General features: G+C 56.6%; 1 protein-coding gene across 2 annotated transcripts in view; it reads left to right on the top strand.

Moving 5' to 3' along the window:
• The window catches only part of UPF1 (UPF1 RNA helicase and ATPase), a 33395-nt gene that overhangs the window by 11211 nt on the left and 2233 nt on the right, over positions 1-19951 (top strand). The window contains exons 2-23 of one of the 2 annotated variants that reach the window (XM_069590623.1): positions 783-925; positions 2550-2639; positions 4937-5104; positions 5521-5701; positions 6850-7011; positions 7638-7755; positions 7906-8004; positions 8472-8580; positions 8738-8897; positions 8999-9117; positions 9534-9698; positions 9792-9906; positions 10701-10844; positions 11208-11421; positions 14395-14512; positions 14912-15068; positions 15261-15403; positions 16739-16913; positions 17437-17518; positions 18805-18966; positions 19098-19315; positions 19624-19746. In XM_069590623.1, the coding sequence (XP_069446724.1) occupies positions 783-925; positions 2550-2639; positions 4937-5104; positions 5521-5701; positions 6850-7011; positions 7638-7755; positions 7906-8004; positions 8472-8580; positions 8738-8897; positions 8999-9117; positions 9534-9698; positions 9792-9906; positions 10701-10844; positions 11208-11421; positions 14395-14512; positions 14912-15068; positions 15261-15403; positions 16739-16913; positions 17437-17518; positions 18805-18966; positions 19098-19315; positions 19624-19743 (3162 nt within the window). In that variant the 3' untranslated portion in view covers positions 19744-19746. The remainder of the gene's footprint in view (positions 1-782; positions 926-2549; positions 2640-4936; positions 5105-5520; positions 5702-6849; positions 7012-7637; positions 7756-7905; positions 8005-8471; positions 8581-8737; positions 8898-8998; positions 9118-9533; positions 9699-9791; positions 9907-10700; positions 10845-11207; positions 11422-14394; positions 14513-14911; positions 15069-15260; positions 15404-16738; positions 16914-17436; positions 17519-18804; positions 18967-19097; positions 19316-19623; positions 19747-19951) is intronic. The other variant, XM_069590624.1, reaches the window with a different exon arrangement.

The raw sequence follows: 19951 nt of genomic DNA, 5'->3' as shown, positions 1-19951 counted from the left end.
GTGGTGACGGGGACTGTTGGCTGCCGTCTGAGGGGGCAGTTCCCGGAGGGCAGCTAATAGGAGCGTCTCTTCCCCTCGGATGAGCTCTGTGTGCCGACGAATGGATGTGTGAGCTCAGCAGAAGTGCCTGTGAAGTTCACCGCTTGGTTACTTAAAGCCTGTTTTTGCTGTTACAACATGCAAAAGGTAGTATATTTAGTACGATTGTATCCTGAAACTAGGAGATTGTCTTAACATTCAGTTTCTAATTCCTGCTTAAGGGCTGCCTTCCAGAGAGGGGAACTGACAGTGAAGAAAATTTGTGGACTAGCAAGAGAACCACATTCCTACGCCTGCAGGAGTCTCAGCCTTTGCTTCTGGTGCTTAGGCAGAGGAATGGGGGGTCGGCCCCTTCACCGTGGTGGGGTTCCAGGCCCTCTGGTCTGGCGTTGCGCATCTGTCCTCGGGGGGACCATGCCTGGTTTGCGAGCTGTCCTCTTGCTCCATGTGGCCCTCCGCATCCTGGTGGGTGTGGCTTTGTGGTTAGATGGGGTTTGCCTGGGGTATGCACGTGGCAGGGCGGGTGGCCTCTGCTGCGCATGCCCTGTTTCTGGCCAGGCAGGTTTGATAGGGAGGAGAGTATGAAAAGTCGCATCGGAAGCAGCTGGACTGCCTCGCAGTGGAGAGCAGGCCAGTGCTTCACGGGAAGGTTGCCATGACTGCTCGCGTGGAGAGACGCCAGGTGCCTGGGCTGAGGCCCAGAAGCTGCCGCGCTTCATGGTGATGCTGCCCTTCTGCCATAGGTTGGTGGCCCTGAGGGCATCCTGCAGAACGGGGCCGTGGACGACAGCGTGGCCAAGACCAGCCAGTTGTTGGCCGAGTTGAACTTTGAGGAAGATGAAGAAGATACCTATTACACAAAGGATCTCCCTGTACACGCCTGCAGGTGAGCGCTTCAGCACGGGGGGGACTCACCTCCCAGAGCACCCGCCTTCCACATGCAAGGTCTGACTTTACAGAGGCCCGTCTAAGACACATGGACTGTGACACTTGGAAACACTGTGCTTGGAAATAAGGTTGCTCCAGCCCTTGTACACACATAAATCCCTCATCCTGGGCAGGAGAGTGGGATCAGCACCCTCTGTCATCCCTGATTCTTCCAGCTGGAGGGAGAAAGAGTCCCCTTCTCTGCCTTCTTCAGGCCTTAAGGTTGTTCCCCGGAACCTGCCCCCTCACTCATCCAAAAGAACTTAGCACATGGGGTGAGCAACTGGGTCCAGAGGGTAAGAGCATCCGAGATTTCGCTCACAGCAAGGTTCCTGTAGGCTTCTTTAAAATAGCTGCTTTGGGGACTTCCATGGCAGTCCATGCTGCCAGGGCAGGGGGCGTGGGTTCCGTCCCTGGTCGGGGAACTAAGATCCCACAGGCTCTGTTGGGCAGCAAAAAATAATAATAATAATAAAAGACCTACGTATTGACCAGATTTGGATTTCTGATCTAGAGGAGGACCCATCCCTTGTGTTTGGACTTACTCTTGCTTTTTTGTAACACGCATACAAGGAAATTGAGACCAAAAGAGGTGAAATGATCTTGCCTGGGGCCCTCCGCCAGTCAGGGCCCTGGGCCTCTCGGCCCTGCCCACCCTCAGGCGCGCGGCCCTCCACCATCAGCACCCATGGCGGCACAGAGGGCTGCTCCTTCCCTGCCTGATGGGCAGGCTGTCTGACTTTGTTGGTTCTGTGCTCCCTCTCATTCACAGTACATTTTTACATCTGTACTAGTGTTCCTGTTCTCGACAGGCCTGTGAAGTGGTTAAAGTCTGCACACCCCCTCGCACTCCTGCCGTCCGCGTGGAGTGGAGTGGAGGAGGAGGGAGAGCTGTCCTGGCATGAGGTGCCGCGGGGAAGGTTCTTGGCCAGAGCACATTCTGGTTTGAGATGAAGTCTTGGCTTCATGCACATACAGAACTTTACTCTGTGCGGAGCCAGAGCCAGTGCTTTTGTTTTTGGTGTGTTGATTTTCAGAAAAGGGAGTCCGGGGGCTCTCCTGAGGTGCTCCATGCGGGACCCTCCACTGCTGGGCTGAGCTGAGTGTTCACGGGAGCATGGCGCCCTCTGCCGGAGCATGTGAGGCTCTGAATGCAGCGTGGTCTCAGCTTACCTTCTGTGTGCCCAGAGCCAGGATGTTGACTTCCCTGCTCACAAGTCACCGTTCCTGAAACTTGAGAGTGAGGGGAATGGCTCCGTCACCTTGGGGGCGCTAGGCCTACGTTGCTGGGCTCACCTGGCACCTTGCACCGCTCTTGTGCCCCACACCCCCGACCCTGCCTGCGAGGGTCTGTGCTGCCATCCGAGGAGTCTCCACCGCACCCCGACCCCTTCCCTGTGTCCACAGGGTCAGGAAGCCTCTGCAGTTAACTGATTGGATTTTGTTAGTGGGATCGTTGGGTTTGAGTATGTGTTTAATGAAAAACTTAAAAATGTTGTAAGAGGAAAGAATTTTACATCCTGCCAAATTAAAACCAGAGAGCAATCTTCCAACTTTAACTGTTGATGTTTTGACTTTTTTAGTTACTGTGGAATACATGATCCTGCTTGCGTGGTTTACTGTAACACCAGCAAGAAGTGGTTCTGTAATGGACGTGGAAATACTTCTGGCAGGTAGATAATCAAACCGCGCATGTGTCTTTAATCAGTGCTGTGCTCAGATTTGTGTGTAAATTATGGAAATGTTGAAGCGAAGCACAATATAAAATCACGCTAACAAACCTGGTTTTTCCCCCTCCTCTGTGACTGGTTTAACTTGAAACAGATGGTGGTGTGTGAATGCCTTAATGTATTTACCCTTGATTTATTCTCTGCGGTTCTTTTTATTATGCAAGGAGGGTTGGTTTAATTCTCATTCCCAGTTTTTATTTATATTTTTCTGCAAGATGAGCTCCTGGCATGCCCGTTCATCTTCATTACTGGATGCCTGGGGAGGATGTTCCCAAGACAGTCATGGGCATCCATGGGAGCTGCTTCCTGAGAAGGCTCCCTCTGGCCTTAGCTCATTGGAGCAGTCCTGAGGCTAATATGGGCCAGATCCTGAATCATCAGATTAAATTAAGTTCACTTGATCGTCGACTCTGGGCTTCCCTTCCTGCTGTTGATCAGCAGCAGCTGTGACTAGGTCCCTTTTTTGGGTTTGGGTGAGACCAGCATGATGTGGGTACTCAGATTCCAGGGGAGAGTCCGTTTATCTAAGCTCGAGTGGTGAGATTCCTCAGCCCCCACCACTGGCACGGGTCTGGTCCTGTTGGCTTCTCTGAGGCTGCCGTGAGGTGAGGACTCAGGCCATTGCCACAGAGAAGCAGAGCAGAGTCTCCGAGGAATAGAAGCAGCATCTTCCTCTGAGATTCCTGTTTTATAGAAATAAAGTGATGAAATTCCGTAGGCGGCTTTATTCTGCAGAGCCCCTACCCTTCCTGTGTCCTCGGCAGCTGGACCCGGGCTCACGATCTCGTGTAGGACGCAGAGTGATCAGATCTCATGTCACCGTGGAGTTAGTAATGCAAATTACGGGCTTCTGAGTGAGGCGAGAAAGGGAGCTGAGGTTTTTTAGGGATATGAAAGGAGAAGCATCTTTAGGGTACCCAGAAGAGACTGGTATCCCACTTTCCAAATGTTCTGGGTAATTTAAGTGTTACTGTGTTTGCATTAGTTCCTCTCCTGCAGGAAAAGCAATTAAATAAAACTTGCCTTAGTTGGCAACCCCATCTTCAGGTCAGCAGAGCCAGGGTCAGGGAAGTGAGCAGAGAACCTCTAAGAGAAAACAGACTTCATCGGCCAGCACTGTGTGTTCTGTGCAAGGTCAAGTTGTGAAGGTGATGGGGCAGCCACCCGCCTTCAGGAAGCTTCCAATGTGATGGAGCGTGGTGGGCCTAGAAAAGACAAGAGGAAATCACTGATTCCCGTAGAATACCCAGGGGTGGCTGCTCCAGGAGGGGAGGAGGGGCTTTGGAGGTACAGAGAGCAGTGATGATTAGCTGGGTAATCTGACAGTCTTTGTGTGGCCAGAGAGGATTAGGATGTTGGCCTCTGAGCCAAAGCTTGCACAGGAGGGGTTTCCCAAGGGGACTCGAGGGGAGCAGCAGGGAAGGCTGGAGGCCCAGCAGGCGTGCTCAGCCTGTGACACACCCACAGCAAGGCTGGGGGTCGCTGGGGAGGCTGGGAGAGCCTGAGGCAGGGGCGGGCACTGCCTGGGGCCCTGAGTGAGGCTCGCGTTGGGGAGGGCGAGTCCAGCGGCTAAACCAGGGACTCAGGCCCCGGTTTAGGTGAGCCGTGTCCCGGAAATGAGAAAGACGTCAGGAGTGGCCACGCGCAACAAGGAAAGAGCTGAGACAGCAGGGCTTCCAGACAGTTGAGAGCTGGCCCTGGGCTTCCGGAGAGTAGCCTTGACCTCCCCCTACTCCTTATTTTTTGCTGTCTTCAGGTTTCTGGTACATTTGGTTATCAGGTTTCCTGGCCTGCAGCAAATGAGAAGGGGTGTTGCTCCTGGAAGCAGGCGCGGGGGCTAGGAGAAGTGACTGTGAAAGAAGCAGCAGAGAAACTACGTTGAGTGAATAGGAGCAGTGAAGGGGCGAGCCTTCCTCTCCAAGACAGCAGCCTTGGCACCCGCGTTAGATTCAGTCAGGCCCAATAAGCTGGATTTAAGAAAGCAGGAATGGGGGAAGAGGGAACTGTGCGAAGCATGTTAGGAAAGTTTTCCTTAGAAATGGTTCAAGTTGGATCGATTTTGCGCTCAGTGGGAGCCAGTTCGGGGGCAGGCCGGTCCCTCTGGATGCCAGATGGATGAGGTGTGACCGCTCCTGCTAATGGACCGTGAACGGTACCGGAACTTTTAACGGAGCTCGAAAATTGGAAGTGGTGAAAAGCCAAACTTTGGGTGTTAACTATTGATCATTTCCTGGTTTCAGCCACATTGTAAATCACCTTGTGAGGGCAAAGTGCAAAGAGGTGACCCTGCACAAGGATGGGCCCCTGGGGGAGACGGTTCTGGAGTGTTACAACTGCGGCTGCCGCAACGTCTTCCTCCTCGGCTTCATCCCTGCCAAGGCCGACTCGGTTGTGGTGCTGCTGTGCAGGTGAGGGCAGGGCCCCACTTTCCTCATTGAGGGGGTGCCTTTCAGGCGAAGACTCAGTCTCTCCACGGCTCCACCTCTCTGGAGCTTTAGAATAGCTTTGAATGGTTTCTGCCAGCTGGCGAGGTCTGAGGAGGTTTGGAGGGTCGGGGCTTGTTACAGAGCGGGGGATGTCATGGCCCTTTCGGGGTGTCTTCTGGTCAAATCATGAAATTCTGTAACGGCAGGGTCTGTTCTGAGTTCTGAGAGTTCAGAGCTCAAGTGCATGGGGAGATGCGCTTATTGCTAACAGCTTAGAGGCACTGTGATCATGCAGTAAAATGCAGGGAGTGCCACTCTGAGGTGCGAGGTAATGAGCCTGGGGCGGGGGGCAGAGGTCACCCTCACCTGGGCTCTCCCCGCCCTCGGGGTTTCTGCAGGCAGCCCTGTGCCAGTCAGAGCAGCCTCAAGGACATCAACTGGGACAGCTCCCAGTGGCAGCCCCTGATCCAGGACCGGTGCTTCCTGTCCTGGCTGGTCAAGATCCCTTCTGAGCAGGAGCAGCTGCGGGCACGGCAGATCACTGCCCAGCAGATCAACAAGCTGGAGGAGCTCTGGAAGGTGAGGGCCTGCCGGCAAAGCCCGTCCCGCTCCGTGGCAGGTGGTGGTGGGGGAGGGGGCTGGGACCGGGACTGGGGTCCTCAGAAACAGGAAGGAGGGTGCCAGCGATGCCTCCCGCCAGGCCTCTGGGAAAGGAAAGCTCTGGCCAGTGGAATTTTTCTCTTCTTGTCGAGGGCAGGGGTGGCTGGTGGGAAGGAGGAGGATGGGAGCTGGCTGTCAGCGACTGCGGCTGGACACGCCAGGAGGAGCCGGGCCTGAGCAGCCAGCCAGGACTGCGGTATACTGTGTGAAACGTGGTTGGGCTTGAGACGTGTGACATGTTGGAGCCAGGGCAACGCCAGGCTGGGGGCTTGCAAGATTCCTGCCCTGCCCATAGGCCATTTCTCCAAGGAAGCCCTCCTCTGGTTCTGGCTGCTTGCACACACACAGAGAGACACACACAGACACACAGACGCACGCATGCACGCACGTACACATTTTATTTATTTTTGGTGCGGGATGTGGGGTCTTGGTTCCCTGACCAGGGATTGAACCTGCAGCCCCTGTAATGGAAGCTCAGCATCTTAACTAGTGAACAGCCGAGAATTCCTAATTGCTGTTTTAATTAATTAGGCTAGAAATTTTAATTAGGCACCCATATAATTTTAAAAATGTGAATCTATCTTCTCTACAGCTGCAGGGCAAAGCATGTTTGAAGCATTGGCTAGCAAGGAACCTTTCCACCTCGGTTTTCAGGCTGCTGTGGTTATCTCACCGTCCTTGTTTATATCTAAACAGCCCACTTACTGCCGAGAGCGTGTTTCTCCTTTTGCAGCGTAGTGGGATCAGGGGGAAATGGGGAGGCGGGCCTTCCTTTCTGTTTACACACTCAGGGAATCCAGTGCTCTTCCTGGCAACTGGGAAGAGTAACCTCTCCCATGTCAGGGGCGAGGTGCTGGTGGAAGAACGTGGCCACCTGGTGGGATGTGTGTCAGGCTGTGATCCTGGGGCCTCCCCCTCTGTGTGCCGCGTGGGCTTCCTGATGAGAGGGCTGGGCCACTGGGAGCCCTGCTCGTCCTGAGAAGTGATGGCGGGTGTGCGCGCGCGTACAGTGCCTTCTGAGTGGAGGTGAGGATGGGGAAGAGCGTGGTGCCGGCTCTTGTCTCTAGGAGAACCCTTCTGCCACCTTGGAGGACCTGGAGAAGCCCGGAGTGGATGAGGAGCCGCAGCACGTCCTCTTGCGCTACGAGGACGCCTACCAGTACCAGAACATATTCGGGCCTCTGGTCAAGCTGGAGGCTGACTACGACAAGAAGCTGAAAGAGTCGCAGGTGATGTGGTGTGTGCACGAGGGCTTGTTCGTTTTAACAAAGCCTCTCTCCTCAGGTCTGCGGAGGGTGGGTTTCTCTGCAGACGGCAGATGCTGACTTGGGCCACGGTGCAGCCCCTGAGAGACGAAGCCGTGGATTAAGGACAGGCCTGTGGGCAGGTGCCCCGCCACTCATGGCCAAACATCCATATATAGGTGCTGTCTGATTTAAAATCCAACAAACATTCCTTCCAGTTGGGTTTATAGCCTTTGCCGCAGCGGGGAGAGGCAGACCCCAGGAGCCCGCAGTACCCTGAGGACCCTCCTGTGCCCATTCCTCGGAAACTGCACGGGAATCGGAAGCCCCGAGGCTCACGGGCCATGTCCTCAGCCGTCAGCTTCCTTCTCTGCCTCCGCCGCCCACAGAGCCGCCGTCTCCGAGAACAGACGTCGTGTGGGGGGTCTTCCGGTCGTCCTCTGCAGGTTTCAGGGTCCTCACGCCTTCTCTCCCGGATGTGCGCTTGTTGGTGTTTCAGGCTGTCGGGTGCTGCTTGCCGTGGGGCGCCTGCCTATGGAAAACAGACACGAGGAGCCCAGGCCCGTGTCTGTGTTGCAGGCTAACAGGGCTCTTATTTTTTATGTGCTCAGACTCAAGATAACATCACGGTCAGGTGGGACCTGGGCCTTAACAAGAAGAGAATCGCCTACTTCACTTTGCCCAAGACTGACTCTGGTAATGAGGATTTAGTCATAATTTGGTTAAGAGGTGATTTTAAGTTTTAAAATATTTGTGACTCTAAGTAGCATAAAATTCCTAGTTTCACCCTTGTAAAGTGTCCCTGAATTTGAACTGTTGGTGGTGGTGTCTGTGATGCGTGTGAAAACGCTGGTTTTCCTGTTGTCTTCTCTCTGTAAGACATGCGGCTCATGCAAGGGGATGAGATATGCCTGCGGTACAAAGGGGACCTGGCGCCCCTCTGGAAAGGGATCGGCCACGTCATCAAGGTCCCTGATAGTATCCTTTGTGTTAAGAAGGGCCGGCACAGGCACCCTCTGCCCCAGTCTCCGACGGGCTTGTCCCGAGTACAGGAGACCTGTGTGGGTCACCGTGGAGAGCAGTCTTGGGGCCTCGGATGCAGGGAAGGCTGTGTGCAGCCCCGTTGACTCTGGTTTGTCTCCAGCCATCAGGCTCTTCAGTTGTCCTAGCTGATACAGAGCTGCTTAGGCAGAAACCAGGGTGCTCTGAACCGTGTGCCCGAGGGCTCTGTGGAACCTCGGCCCTGGGCTTGGCTGTTCCTTGCTGGGTGCCACCCTAGGCTCGTGGGGAAGACGCCCCTGGCTGCAGTGGCCGGAACCTGCCGTTGAGAACACGGGTCCCTCGCTGTGTTTCCTGTGTCTGGTGTGGAGGAGGGGCTGTCTCCTCCGTGAGTGAGGGCCCCTCCTAAGGCTTTGACAAGGGTGAGACTTAACTCGGCGGTGTAGATTATGGTGATGAGATCGCTATTGAGCTTCGGAGCAGTGTGGGTGCCCCTGTGGAGGTGACTCATAACTTCCAGGTGGATTTCGTGTGGAAGTCAACCTCATTTGACAGGTATGTCCGCCCCCTTCCCCGCCCCCGCTTGCCTGCATCTGCTTGGCAGGCCCTGGCCCTCAGTGTGCCTGCAGCCTCCCCACTGCTCCGTGTTGTGGGGAGCCAGGCTGCCTGGCAGCTGCATGTGCCCGCTGCTGACCCAGAGCTTCCCCTTCAGAATGCAGAGCGCGCTGAAAACCTTTGCCGTGGACGAGACCTCCGTGTCGGGCTACATCTACCATAAACTGCTCGGCCACGAGGTGGAGGACGTGATCATCAAGTGCCAGCTGCCCAAGCGCTTCACGGCGCAGGGGCTCCCCGACCTCAACCACTCTCAGGTTCTCGCCCGCCCCAGGGGCAGGAGGGCCCCAGGCCTCAGGGCGCGTGCCGAGCAGCCCTCCGCCTCGTCTGCACCCCTAATGGCCACTTGTATCCGAAGGTTTATGCCGTGAAGACTGTGCTGCAGAGACCGCTGAGTCTGATCCAGGGCCCACCGGGCACAGGAAAGACCGTGACCTCAGCCACCATCGTCTACCACCTGGCTCGGCAAGGCAACGGGTAGGGCTCTGTACAGCCCAGGGTGGGGAAATGGAGGGGCCCAGGGTACCTGGCATGCTGATTCCTACGCCGTTGGTAGTAGATCTGGCCTTTGTGGCTGTTTTTAACAAGTAAGCTTGCACAGGGTAGGTTCATCCTCGGTTGTGTTGTGCCTGTGTGCACCTCAGAGCTTGGAAAGTCTTAACAGTGCGGTCAGGAGATGATGACGCTGGAATCAGGAGTTAGTGGGGAGTGGCATGCACAGTGTGAAGATCAGGAAGTTCCAGACCATCTACCTTGCTCCTTCAGCACCATGTCACTCCTGGCTTTAGTCTTAGGGCTTGAGTCGGCTCCCCTACCACCTGTGATCCACACAGTGGTCTCGCTCTGGGCTCTTCTCTGGGCGAGCGCTGACATTCGCTCACGTTTTACTGAAGGCCCGTGCTGGTCTGTGCTCCAAGCAACATAGCCGTGGATCAGCTGACTGAGAAGATCCACCAGACCGGGCTGAAAGTCGTGCGGCTCTGTGCCAAGAGCCGCGAGGCCATAGACTCCCCGGTGTCCTTCTTGGCCCTGCACAACCAGATCAGGAACATGGACAGGTGGGTGTTGGGTCCCTGGCCTTACAGTGAGACGCGTCTCCCCGGGGCAGGCCCTGGCGGCACCCGCCTCCCGCTCACACGCCGTGTTCGCAGCATGCCAGAGCTCCAGAAGCTGCAGCAGCTGAAGGATGAGACCGGGGAGCTGTCGTCGGCGGACGAGAAGCGTTACAGAGCCCTGAAGCGCACTGCCGAGAGGGAGCTGCTCATGGTGAGCTCCTCACCTGCCCTGCTGCCCAGGAACGGGTCTGGGGCTCTGGGCTTTTGTCTTCTCTTGTTCACTTGGGCTTCCCTGGCGGCTCAGACGGTAAAGAATCTGTTGGCAGTGCAGGAGACCCAGGTTTGTTCGCTGGGTTGGGAAGATTCCCCTGGAGAAAAGAATGGCAACCCACTCCAGTATTCTTGGCTGAGAAATCCTGTGGACAGAGGAGCCTGGCGGGCCACAGTCCGTGGGATTGGAAAGAGTGGGACATGGCTGAGCAGCGCTTTGAGTTTCACTTGTTCACTTGGGCCAAAGGACCTGTTTGGATACATTAAGTCCATGTGAAGTGCCGTTAGTGGGTTCTTTTCCATTTGAGGAGAGAACTCTGATGCTGTCCTCTGTGTGCTTCCTCTGAGGTCACACAGAGACATCTTACTGTCTGAAATGCACAAGTGTTTGAGGTAGATTGCATTCCCTGCCAGCCTCCCTGTTGCTGGACTCTGGGAGCCTGGTCTGTGCCTGGAGCCTCGGGCAGGTTCAGAGCACCGTCTCCCGCTCTAGGTGACAACCGACTGAGACCACGGTTCCCCTGGCTCAGCACTGCCCCTCAGAGGCTGTCTTGAGGCACCACGCCCTTTTTAGGCGTGATTCGCAAGCGCTTAGGGTCACCACAGCCTGGACTGTAGATGCTGTCAGGAAGGGTGTGGACCAGAGCGGCGTCTGCGTCCCGTCCTGCCTGCCCTTTGGGCTCTGGGAGCCTGGACCTGCAGGTGCCCTGAGACCTGGCGCACTCTCTTCCCCAGAACGCAGATGTCATCTGCTGCACGTGTGTGGGCGCAGGAGACCCGAGGCTCGCCAAGATGCAGTTCCGCTCCATTTTGATCGACGAAAGCACGCAGGCCACCGAGCCAGAGTGCATGGTGCCTGTGGTCCTTGGAGCCAAGCAGGTGGGCCCCAGCGCGTCCGCCACGGCCTGACTTGGCGCTTTGAGTGCGTCCCTCTCGTTCTGCGCGGCGCTTAGTGTGGAGGTTTGCGTTAGTGTCCTCGGCTGTGTTCCTGCCCTGGCAGAGCACAGGGGGTGCACAGCAGGCCTTTGAGGGGTCTGCCAAGGGTGGGCGTGGCACAGAGTGCCTTCGTGAAGGTTCAGAGCATGTTCCACACGTATGGTGGGCAGCTTTCCCACTCCAGGTCAGTGTCTTGCCACTTGAGTTAGCGTAGATGGGTGGTTGTATGGACCCCAGTCCTCTTAGTCCCTGAGCAGATATGTGGGCTATCCATGTTTGAACTGTGATGTGGGCCTCTTATCGCAGCTGATCCTCGTGGGTGACCACTGCCAGCTGGGCCCTGTGGTGATGTGCAAGAAGGCGGCCAAGGCCGGGCTGTCCCAGTCGCTCTTTGAGCGCCTGGTGGTGCTGGGCATCCGCCCCATCCGCCTCCAGGTCCAGTACCGGATGCACCCCGCGCTCAGCGCCTTCCCATCCAACATCTTCTACGAGGGCTCTCTCCAGAACGGCGTTACCGCAGGTAAGCTTGGCCCAGTGCCGGTGTCTGGGGACAGTGCGTGGTCTCGCTTCCTTCTCAAGTGGCCTTACGTGGTGACTGTGTGTGTAGGGCCCTCTGAGAGGCGCAGTGGGGCAATGCGTGCTCTAGAGTGCAGGCCATTCTTGCGGCATGGGCCGGGGTGGGGGGTCCACATCTCGGTAAGATTCGCAGAGTCAGCCGTGAGGATTCCCTCCATTGGTGCATCACACACAGAAGAGGAGGCAGCAGAGACAAGCGCCTGCCCCCTCCTTCCTCTGTCTGTGCTTCTCGAGGCCTGTGCACGCCCGAGAGCAGACTTCTTCCGCGGTGGCCCTGGCGTGTTGGGCGCCTTCAGGCTGTGCTGACGCCTGTGGTGCACCCAGGCTGCTGTGTATTGCCACGCCACGCACACTCAGGCCCACACACTCGGGGCCCACACACTCAGGCCCTGTCCTGAGTTCAAAGTGAGGAGTACTCTGTTCACTGGTCCCTGAGGCGCGTCCTAGGGATCCTGTGTGGGAGAGGATCATCTCCCGAGATGCTTGGCAGGTGTGTGAGGTGCTTGAAGGAAGGACTCACATGCTAGTTACACAGACTGGACAGTTAGCAGGCGTTTTCTTCAAAGGGATCAAACCTGGCCTGTGGCTTCAAGGAAAACAACTCACAGTATTCATCACCAGTGATAAAGTAGGAGACTTCACATCAGAATGAGAGTTTTGGCAAACACATGTCCCCTAGGTGAGCTTACCGTGTCTTCCAGGTGCTGAGTAAACTTTCTGATGAGATCGTGGTGGTGACACTTGTCAGGGGTGTCAGCCTTTGGAAGCCCTGCCTGACAGGGTGAGCAGCACTTCCCATTCCAACAGGTAGCAAAGGTGCTTCCACATCCCTGGGGGTCAGAGGCCACGCAAGTCAGGGCAGCGCAGAAAGGCCATGGTCCCTGGACTGCAGGGCAGCCTCCCATCCGGTTTCCAGGTAGAACTGAGATAATCCCATGGCAGTGGGAAGGGTCTTAAAGATGCTTCCTGGGACTCCGCTGGTGGCCCAGTGGCTGAGACTGTGCAGGGGCCCGGGGCCAGCCCTCGGTCAGGGAACTAAGGTCCCACACGGTGCAAGTGAGAGTTCCTGTGCCACAACGAGAGATCTCAAGTGTTGCAGCTAAGAACTAGCACGGCCAAATAGATATTTGAAAACAGACATGCTTCCCTTTTCCAACCACGTGCATCTGTGAGGCCTGTCTCTCCTCACATGCTGTGAGGGCTCCCAGGAGACTGGGAGCAGGGGTCCATAAGCTGGAGAGTGAAGTGAGTTGGTAAAATTCACTAAATATATATTTTAGTGAAATATTATTTTCCATAAAAATATTTTTAAGTTAATATAGTCATCTTTAAATGAATTTTTTTAATTATTTAAAATTTTGGGGTTTTAAAATACAATAAATATCGGTAGTTGTAACGCACAGAAATAATAGCTGTTTGGACTGCTCCGCTTTCAGAGTGTAGAGAGATGGTGAGCGCACCATTCGTTTGAGAACTGCTGGTTTAGAGTCTTGTTAATGCCAGCAGCCCATCACACCGGCTTTGTTTAGCCCACTTTGTGGATGAGGAGACTGAGGCGGGACGTGTGAATGCCTGTCCGCGGCACGCGGCTGCTGTGCAATACGGTCCCGACCCTCGGGGTGCTGCTGGTCTGGTGGGTGGCAGGACCAGGAAAGGCCAGGTCACGAGGAGCTTGTTGGGGGCGCCGCCACCGGCACTGGCATAGACTCCCGCTGGCCTCGCTCCACCTTCTCCACGGCGTCGGCGCCACAGGGTAGAGGTTGCTGGCGATGCTTCACTGCTGGACCGTCAGTGTCTGTGACATGGCACCCCCGAAGTAACTTTTTAAAAAACTCTGAGGAGTGTAAAGAAGTGCCAGGCTTAGTGAGTTTTCATTAGGGGACCGTGTCTGTTACCAGCGCCTGCACCTGCACGCTGCCTCCCCAGCACCCTGCAGCCCGGCAGTGAGCCCTGTCTGGGATGGTGCTGGCGCCCTGCCCCGGGGTGGCCGACATCAGTGGTGTGGGCGTATCTACAGCCTGGAAATTAGCCGGCGCTGGCTAGCCCTTGCCTTGTCCCTGGCAGGCGGTTAAACATTTGCCAGCGCCGAGCTTGCTCTAGCCACTGCCCTCACTTGAAACATCGAGTCTTTGCCTCATTATCAGCTTGACATAAAAGGGATCATACCGTGTGTCCTCACAGCTCAGGCCCTTCCTTCATCTGTGGTAGTCTATTTTGGTGCAAAAATTCCAGTTTTCTTATATTAATCTGATTAGGTGTAACTCCAGTCAGAAATTCCCAAAAGAATGGGTGGACTGTCTGATTGGATAGACTGATTTTCAGCATCGTAAGGACTTGCAGAGGACTGAGCACTTAAGATGAGCATGAAAGAGCTTGAGGATGGTGGCAGCTCATACTTGGGGATGTCACAAGCTACTGTCCAGCTGCAGTCCCAGAGACGCTGCACACAGGGCCTGAGAGAGTCCAGAGGCAGACCCGCCTGTCCACAGGCCCTGGTTTGGGACAAGACGTTGGGCATCAACAGTGTCATTGTTAAAAGCCAGGTGTGGGTGCATATGAGTCCCTTAAGGTACATCAGAAACCTTCTGAAAGAAGATAGAATATCTTCTTTACCCTGGGGCAGACATAGGCCACAGAAAACACTTAACAGTGAGATCTGTTCCGCAAGTAAGCCAGCTTTGTACCAGGTATAGTGCTAAGTGTTGCTGGGAGTTTCGCTCAGAGGACCCCCGCCGATGGCCTCCCCTGGGACCCACAGACCTGGGGCAGTCGCTGGAGCCTGCCCTTTCCTGCTCTGCCGTGTGCCTCTGCCCAGGATGGAGTGGCCTCCACTCCGCTCTCCACCCCAGCACACCCAGACCGGCCGCGCTTTGCTTCTCTAACAGGATGTTTTCTTTTTTCTCCTCCACGATGCCAGCGGATCGTGTAAAGAAGGGGTTTGACTTTCAGTGGCCCCAACCGGATAAACCAATGTTCTTCTATGTGACCCAGGGCCAAGAGGAGATTGCCAGCTCAGGCACCTCCTACCTGAACAGGTAAGCAGAGACTTGTCTGTGGCGCCTGCTGGCCTCAGGGACAGCTCTCCCCGGGACTGCGCGCCTGTGGTCTCGTGTTCTGCGGTGGCGAGCCTTGTCCTGGTTCCCTTGCGCTCATTCTGTTCCCACTCTCAAACCAGCAGCGTGGGTCCAGCCTCATCTTTTCAGTGTCTATTTCCTGTTGAGCAGATCCTTTAGGAGCCCCCGTGTGAGTCTTTTCTGTCCCTCTTGACTCAGCTGGTAAATGGTGGGCTGCCCAGCCACGGGTGTGCCAAGCAGGGCCTCCATAGGGTTGTACTGGAGGCGAGGCTGCCCCGAGCCTTCCACAGCCTCTAGTCCTGGGGGGGGTCTCAGGAGCCCAGAGATGGAGCCTGGGAAGTGAAAGCCTGACTTTCTTAGGACGGAGGCTGCAAACGTGGAGAAGATCACCACGAAGCTGCTGAAGGCGGGCGCCAAGCCAGACCAGATCGGCATCATCACCCCCTACGAGGGCCAGCGCTCCTATCTGGTGCAGTACATGCAGTTCAGCGGCTCCCTGCACACCAAGCTCTACCAGGTGTGTGCGTGCCTGCCTGCTCCGCCGGGCCCCGCCCCAGGCCCTGCCCTCCACCACCTGGCAGCGGGGGGCCCTGCCGGCTTCAGGTCCCAGGCTCATCTGTGGGATTCAGTGGTGCATTTAGATAGACTGTGCGGGCTGAGGGCTCCTTGGAGGAAGCCTGTTGGCTGACCGTGCTTACTGCCCCTGTAGGAGGTGGAGATTGCCAGTGTGGACGCGTTCCAGGGCCGTGAGAAGGACTTCATCATCCTCTCCTGTGTGCGGGCCAATGAGCACCAAGGCATTGGATTTTTGAATGACCCCAGGCGCCTCAACGTGGCCTTGACCAGAGCACGGTAGGGAGAGCTGCATATCGCAGGGGCGGCCCCTCGTGCGTAGGAGGCTTTCCAAAGTGCTGGGAGGGGTTGGCCTGAGAGCTGCTCCCGGCCTGCTTCTCTTCCTGTCAGCTCTCACACCCCAGCCGCGCCTTGGGCTGTGGCACGGGGCGCGGCAGAGGGCTCCCAGCAGCAGTCTGGAGAGGACCTCTCACCCGTGAGTGGTCTTTGTTTCTGTGTCCCGGTGGCTTTCTGTCCAGTTGCCTTGTTCAGCTCTGGAATATAACTTTCGAAATAGTGAGGGACCCAGAGAATCAGGTGGACCCCATGTCACCCCCGCATGAAACCAGATAGCAGCCACCCTTGTACCAGCTGCAAGTGGGACTCACATTCACATGTTGGTTCCCTCCCCACTGAGGGCACCTTGCTTTTCATTTGGTAGCCAGCATAGGCGGGGAGCCCCGAAACAGCTGATGAATGTAAGCTTTCCCCCAGAAGCTTGGCTTGGGCATCAAGTGCCCAGCCCATCAGAATGCCTGAGGCAGCTGTGGAGTCTGCCCCTGCCACGTGTGACTTAGTTGCCCAGGAGGCTGACTCAGGTCTGCAAATGAGGAGACTCGTCTCTGAGTTCATTTTCCCACAGAGATGTTTTGACATCTGGGCTCAACAGAAACCTGCCCTCAAACCCATGTGCAGGGTTGGCAGCTGACAGGATGGGCTCCAGTGAAAGTCACCCCAGTTTGCAGTTACCCAACCATCCCCAGCATTCCCAGAGGGCGCTGCATAGGCAGGCCAGGCGTCTAGGCAGGGAGGTTGAGGGTGGCTCTCAATGCTCCTGTGCGCTGAGAAGACAGGGGCATGGTGGGCAGGGTGCCAGGGGAGCTGCCTGGGCACCTTGTACTTTCAGTTCAGTCTCTCAGTCATGTCCGACTTTTTGCGACCCCATGGACTGCAGCACGCCAGGCTTCCCTGTCCATCGCCAGCTCCCGGAGCTTGCTCAGACTCATGTCCATCGAGTCGGTGATGCCATCCAGCCATCTCATCCTCTGTCATCCCTTCTCCTCTTGCCTTCAATCTTTCCCAGCATCAGGGTCTTTTCCAGTGAGTCAGTTCTTTGCATCAGGTGGCCAAAGTATTAGAGCTTTAACATCAGTCCTTTCAATGAATATTCGTGGTCGATTGACTGTTTTGATCTCCTTGTAGTCCAAGGGACTTTTAAGAGTCTTCTCCAACACCGCAGTTCAAAAGCATCAAATCTTTGGCGCTTAGCCTTCTTTATGGTCCAGTTCTCACATCCGTTCATGACTACTGGAAAGCCATAGCTTTGACTAAACTCTTGGTGCCTATCTCTTGCAGATATGGGGTCATTATCGTGGGCAACCCAAAGGCCCTGTCCAAGCAGCCGTTGTGGAACCACCTGCTGAACTACTACAAGGAGCAGAAGGTGCTGGTGGAGGGACCCCTGAACAACCTGCGGGAGAGCCTCATGCAGTTCAGCAAGCCCAGGAAGCTGGTCAACACCATCAACCCGGTGAGCGCCTGCCACGGGCAGGGAGAGACTGCTGGGAACCCCTGCTCCCGGGCTGGTGTTCTGGGCCTGTGGCCGCGAGTGACGGCACGTGGGACTTGGGACGAGTACGAGCTGGGGGTGGGCTGAGAGTGTCATTGTGTGAAGAGGAGCAGTGCGTGCTAGCCTGTCCCCGCAGAGCTCCCACGCCAGGTGTCTCGGGCGCTCTGAGGCTTCTCTCTTCTTGGCCCTTGTGGAACACTGTGTCACAGGTGGCACCCAGCCGCTCGCAGTCAGACCCAAGCAGCTGGGAGCTTGGTAAACCCATGGTGCTCTGGGGCTTAAGGAGTGGGTGCTGCCTGAGCTGTTGGGCATCAAAGGCCGGGTCAGGCGCGGAAAGGTGGACGAAGCCCGGAGCGCACGAGTGGCCAGCCTCTGGGTTGTCATCTGTGTGTGCAGCTTGGCCACCTCCCAGGCCACCAGGTGTTTGGAAAGTTCCTCCTCCTGTCAGCATGATAAATTCCTCACTGACCTAAACCCTCTGCAGGGAGCCCGCTTCATGACGACAGCCATGTATGATGCCCGGGAGGCCATCATCCCAGGGTCAGTCTATGACCGGAGCAGCCAGGGTGAGTCTCTGCGGGGGGCCGCCTGGCCCCGCACTTGTTGACTGTTCCCACGCGCACACCTTCCAGCCCTGTCACTCCTGAGTGACCTCTCATGCCTCTGTCCGCAGAAACCTGCCTGACAGTGAGAGAGCTTTCTCAGCTTCGCTTGTTTGAAATCAAATAATTGGTCTTGGGCAATTTCTCAAATGACAGATGTTTTTAAAATAACACAGCTCTGCGTACGCAGTGGTGTCTCAGCAAATCCTGCAGCTCGGTCAGTTTGCTTCCACGCCCTCACCCCACCCTGCCTGCCCTTTGCTCTCCTCCGTTGGGAGCGTCACACCCGCAGCCTCGTCTCAGGTTTTGCTGCTTTCCCTGAACTTCAGCTCCGTCTGTCAGACCTCAGGGTTGGGCGCACCGCCTCTCTAGCCGGGTGAGGCTTTTGTGTACTGTGAGCTAAGGCCGAGCCTGGCCCTGCTGCCTGGGACTCCTCCGGCCTGAGGCGGCAGTCTGTCGCAGGTCCCCATTCATCCCACAGGTCCCTGCCTCCTGGGACCCTTCCCCGAGCCAGCTGTCGTGGAGGGCCAGCGCCTCGCCCATGTACTCTCTGCCACCTGCCCACGTCTCGCAGCTGCCTTTGGCCTCCCGCATGCTTGCCGTTCCCCTCCAGGGCAGGTGGACCCCGGCTGCCCCTCTTCCATAGGAAATCGTTGAGACCCTTCCCCTGCCGCAGCGTTCTTCTGGTCGTTAGGCTCAGACTGGGGGTTATGTTCTTAAATAACAACAGCTCTTGTCACCATATCTGATGCGTCCCTGTGTAGCTGAGGGTGTCCTGGGTCCATCCTTCATCCCTGAGGCCCCCGTGGATCTTCCTTGACCAAAGGTTGCCCTGGGGGCTTTTGTCTTCAGTGAGATCCACTGGTGTATCGAGCTTAGGCTTTTTCTTAGGGGTGGCAGGGTGGCAGTGGTACCATGTAATATAACATCTGCAGTAAAAAGGGCTGTTCAAAGAAATCAGAGATGCAGCATGTTTTCCGTTTTTCATATCCCCTGTAGGCCAGTGGTTCCCAGAATCCCCCAGGAGAAAAAGTTCACTCCCAGACACCAGCCCCAGGAGGCTGTTGGGGGTGGGGAGGATGTGTTGGAAGATTCTGTATCAGGTGACTTTGCTGTCAGAGCACACCAGGAAACGCTGGGACAGACAGCAGTGAGAGGACAAGACAGACGTTCCCGCTGTGGGCAGAGCAGCGGGCAGTGGACTCGCTTGGATGCAGTGTGACGCCTGCCGTTCATGTTGTGTCTTACAGGCCGGCCCTCGAACATGTACTTCCAGACCCACGACCAGATCGGCATGATCAGTGCCGGCCCCAGCCACGTGGCTGCCATGAACATCCCCATTCCCTTCAACCTGGTCATGCCGCCCATGCCGCCACCGGGGTATTTTGGACAAGCTAACGGGCCAGCCGCAGGTGAGCGCTGAGCGGGATCCCGTGGGAAGCCGGTTTGGCCTGGGCTAGGGTCACACTGTAGGGTCGAGCAGGCGTGCTTGTCTGTGAGGCTCAGAACCTCTTTCAGGGAACCCTGGACTGCTGTCTTTCAGGCCGAGGCACCCCAAAAGGCAAGACTGGTCGTGGGGGGCGCCAGAAGAACCGCTTTGGGCTTCCTGGGCCCAGTCAGACGAACCTCCCCAACAGCCAGGCCAGCCAGGATGTGGCGTCCCAGCCCTTCTCCCAGGGCGCCCTGACCCAAGGCTACATCTCCATGAGCCAGCCCTCCCAGATGAGCCAGCCCGGCCTCTCCCAGCCTGAGCTGTCCCAGGTGAGCCCTGGCCACGTGAGCGTGAAGCAGTACACACCCTCAGGGGTCAGAGCCGCCCAGGGAGCCACTCTCCCCTAACGACCTTCGCGTTGGGACTGTGGGTCTAGAACACTCCACACACAGTCCTGGGTAGCACATCTCCAGTGGTGAGGTAACCAGTGTGGGTTTCCTGCCGCTTGGGCTTCGAGGTAAGTTTCCAGATAGTTCTTGGGGCTAGTGGCGGCTTGGACACAGAGCAGGTTCTCACGGCTGGGAGGATGAACGCGCTTCCTCGACTCAGTGCTGCTCTCTCCAACCTTGTCTCGCAGGACAGTTACCTTGGTGATGAGTTTAAGTCACAGATCGACGTGGCGCTGTCACAAGACTCCACATACCAGGGCGAGCGGGCGTACCAGCACGGTGGAGTGACGGGGCTGTCCCAGTACTAGAAGGCAAGCTGGCCTCTGGAGGAGGTGTGGGTCTCGAGTCCTCCAGGGGCCCGCCCACCCTGTCGCCTGTCACTCTGGGTCCCGGTGCCTCTGCTCAGCTGCAGGGGATGTGAGATGCATGCACGCTCCTCTGCCACAGGCTTCTCCAGAGGGTCTTAGTGCTGCTTCTGGTGGGCAGCCAGGAGGCAGAGGGTCCCCTCACCCTGAC

The sequence above is a fragment of the Ovis canadensis genome, chromosome 5, assembly GCF_042477335.2.
Source record: "Ovis canadensis isolate MfBH-ARS-UI-01 breed Bighorn chromosome 5, ARS-UI_OviCan_v2, whole genome shotgun sequence".
Lineage (NCBI taxonomy): Eukaryota > Metazoa > Chordata > Mammalia > Artiodactyla > Bovidae > Ovis > Ovis canadensis.
Note: the sequence above shows the minus strand (reverse complement) of the source record. Positions and strands in the feature narration are given on the sequence as shown.